At 39.6% G+C, this 2872-nt stretch overlaps 1 protein-coding gene across 1 annotated transcript in view; it reads left to right on the top strand.

Annotated features, from left to right (window-relative positions):
- LOC101862427 (xanthine dehydrogenase/oxidase) overlaps positions 1-2872 on the top strand; it is a gene marked incomplete in the record, with an annotated part of 42755 nt that overhangs the window by 27134 nt on the left and 12749 nt on the right. Inside the window, 2 exon segments of the mRNA XM_013084443.2 lie at positions 755-900; positions 2592-2673. Coding sequence (XP_012939897.1) covers positions 755-900; positions 2592-2673 — 228 coding nt within the window.

Raw genomic sequence — 2872 nt, 5'->3', positions numbered from 1 at the left:
GGGGGGGGGGGGGGAGATTCTTAGATTGTTTAGAATCAGATCAAAATCTGTTTATGTTTGTCTTACTTTGTTTCTCATTGTGTCTGAGGTCTTCTTTAATTAGAGGGGCGGGCGGGCATCACGGTGCCTGGAACAAAAATGGTGATCGGGAAATGGGAGCTTCAATCAAAATATGTTTGAATAAGGGTTTATCTGGAAACCCTCAGAAATTGATTTGTGTCACAACGCGGTGGTATCAGACGTAAGTCAATTTTTGCCCATAATAAGATATTGGTGTAATCGTAAAGCCTGTTTATTTTTCTCGCTTTCGAAGGAAAAAAATAGCCATCTCTCTTGAATAGAAGTTGATATATTTGCGATTGAAGGAGGTTGGGGGTCGCCTGGTTTCAGAGATAAAATTAGCGAATAAAATAGCCATCAAAATTTGATGACTTCCAAAGCTTGTGGGTCCTTAGAAATTGCACATTTACACTTGTTGTACCTCTAATCAACATTTTTCTGTAAATTCCACCCAGGAATGTGTTTTATATGCAAATAAAAGGTGTGTAGCCAAAATACAAAACAAAACAATTCGATAACAAATAAAATTCTATTCAAAAAATTGTCAAATGGCCAAAAATGTCATTCTCTTCTTTTATTTCACTATTTGACAATAGCTTGATTTCACCATGATAACTCACAATCAAAATTTGTTAGCTATTGTAGAATGGTGCTAACAATGTTTAGTCTCTCCTGCCTTTTGAACAACCTACAGGTCCAAGAGCGGAACTTCTACAAGGCTGGGGAGGTGACGCACTACCGCACAGACGCGGGCGGAGACAGTCTCAGGCGCTGCTGGGACATGTGCATAGACAAAAGCCAGTACGTGAGACGGCGGCAAGATGTGGACAAATACAACAGGTAGGAGAACAACTGCTCTTTTCTTTTTATGTATATGATATATACAATTAAATTTGTAGTATAAATCTTATTTCATATTAAACAGACAGACAGACTGAAAGACGGACAGACTGAAAGACAGACAGGCAAACAGACAGACGGACGGACGGACGGACGGACGGACGGACGGACGGACGGACGGATGGACGGACGGACGTACGGACGACAGATAGATAGATAGAATAGATAGATAGAGACAGAGATATTTCCCTTTCGGATAATTTTTTTTCTGATGCCACAATCATTACTCACTATACTATCATGGTACTATGGGGTTATCATCAGATTCCAGAGTGTTTCGTCAATCCATTCCTTTCAAATTGACAAGCTCCATTGAGCGACAGCTTTGTCTTTGGTACGCAGATAGGCCCACTACTTATCTTCTATCTCTTTCTTTCCATCGCCAAAATTAAAAGGAGCATAAACACCTCGATTTCACCCCACCCCCACATCAGCGTTTCTCGTTATTTCGGTCAAAGTCTACATTGAGATCTCCGTTCAAAACCTATATTATTCACTTAAGGGGGGGGGGGGGATATACCCCCGGAGTCGAGATTCGGCTCAAAATTATGGAATTGGAGTTGTTGGCAATTTTAGCTTCTTCAGCCTTTCCTACAACCATTTCATAGCATAAGAACCCCCAAAAGCCGTATTTCTACCCAAACCGGGCATAATATTTGTCACCACCATTTCCTCATAAAGTCAATCTTTTATTTTTCTTTATCGGCCGTTTTCTCAAAACGCGATTTTTCTCTATACTTTTTAAAAATAACTCCACCATTTTTCACATAATCTTCAAGACATTTTCACAGCATGACGAGGAGATGTAATACTAGACATTTGTCTGTTGAATTGATGATATATGGAACAGTTTTTGGTTAGTGGTGTCTGGAGTGTGGATTTTCACGGATTTTTTGCAAACTTGAATATTACCTCAGGAAAAAATTCATTAAAAATCTTCTAAGTCGTTCAGGAAAAAATCAACAGACAAATTTTAAAATCTAATGTTTGCTTACATGCATGCAAAAAAAACCAAATCAATTTCCAAGAACGATAAGTGCGGTATTCATTACGTAAGACATGTCAACAAAATCCAATATGGCCGCTGCACCCATAGAAACTAAACCTTTTTCTCAAATTTGGTTGCGGATTTTAGGACTCCTTACTATGCTTGTTATATGTGTGAAATATGGTATAATTTGGCCTGCTAATAAGCGAGATAGCCTTCAGGTGTAGCCCCTCCCCCTAATGTGCAACACACATCTTGGTTCTCCACCCTCCGTGGGGCCATGTGTGATTTTATAGTTAGAAAAGATGGTAAATACGAAAACATGTATGTGATAACTACTTTAATTGTTTTGTTTAAGGCACGCATTGTAGACCGATAGCAGAAAGCCAGCTTGCTTTTGTGTTATTTCTTTGAAGGACCAGATAACTGTATGGTAGATTATCGTGTATGGCCAGCATGTCAAAACCATGAACTGAAATAAACGCATTCATATTGGGCTGGGTTTTGTTTGTTTGTTGTTGTTGTTGTTGTTGTTGTTGTTGTTGTTTTTTGGGGGGGTGTCAATCCTTCGTCTTAAAAATCAACTTGAGACATCAACTTGTGTCGTAAAACTACTGAGATTACCCGTTTTATTTCTTTTCAGAGAAAACCAATGGAAGAAAAAAGGAATTGCGCTTTTCCCACTTACGTTTGGCATTTCCTTTTTGCAGAAGTTTTTAAACCAGGTACGATATTCTGAATTTGGGTCAGAGAATTTTAATTTTCCTGTACATCTGTGAGAATCTACCCACATTCTCCTTTCTCCCTCAAAACACGCTCTCTCTCTCTCCCTCTCTCTCTCTCTCTCTCTCTCTCTCTCTCTCTCTCTCTCTCTCTCCCCCCTCTCTCTCTGTCTCTCTCTCTCTCTCGCTCTCTCTCTCCCTC

This window comes from Aplysia californica, unplaced genomic scaffold (assembly GCF_000002075.1).
Source record: "Aplysia californica isolate F4 #8 unplaced genomic scaffold, AplCal3.0 scaffold00293, whole genome shotgun sequence".
Taxonomy (NCBI): Eukaryota; Metazoa; Mollusca; class Gastropoda; order Aplysiida; family Aplysiidae; genus Aplysia; species Aplysia californica.
Note: the sequence above shows the minus strand (reverse complement) of the source record. Positions and strands in the feature narration are given on the sequence as shown.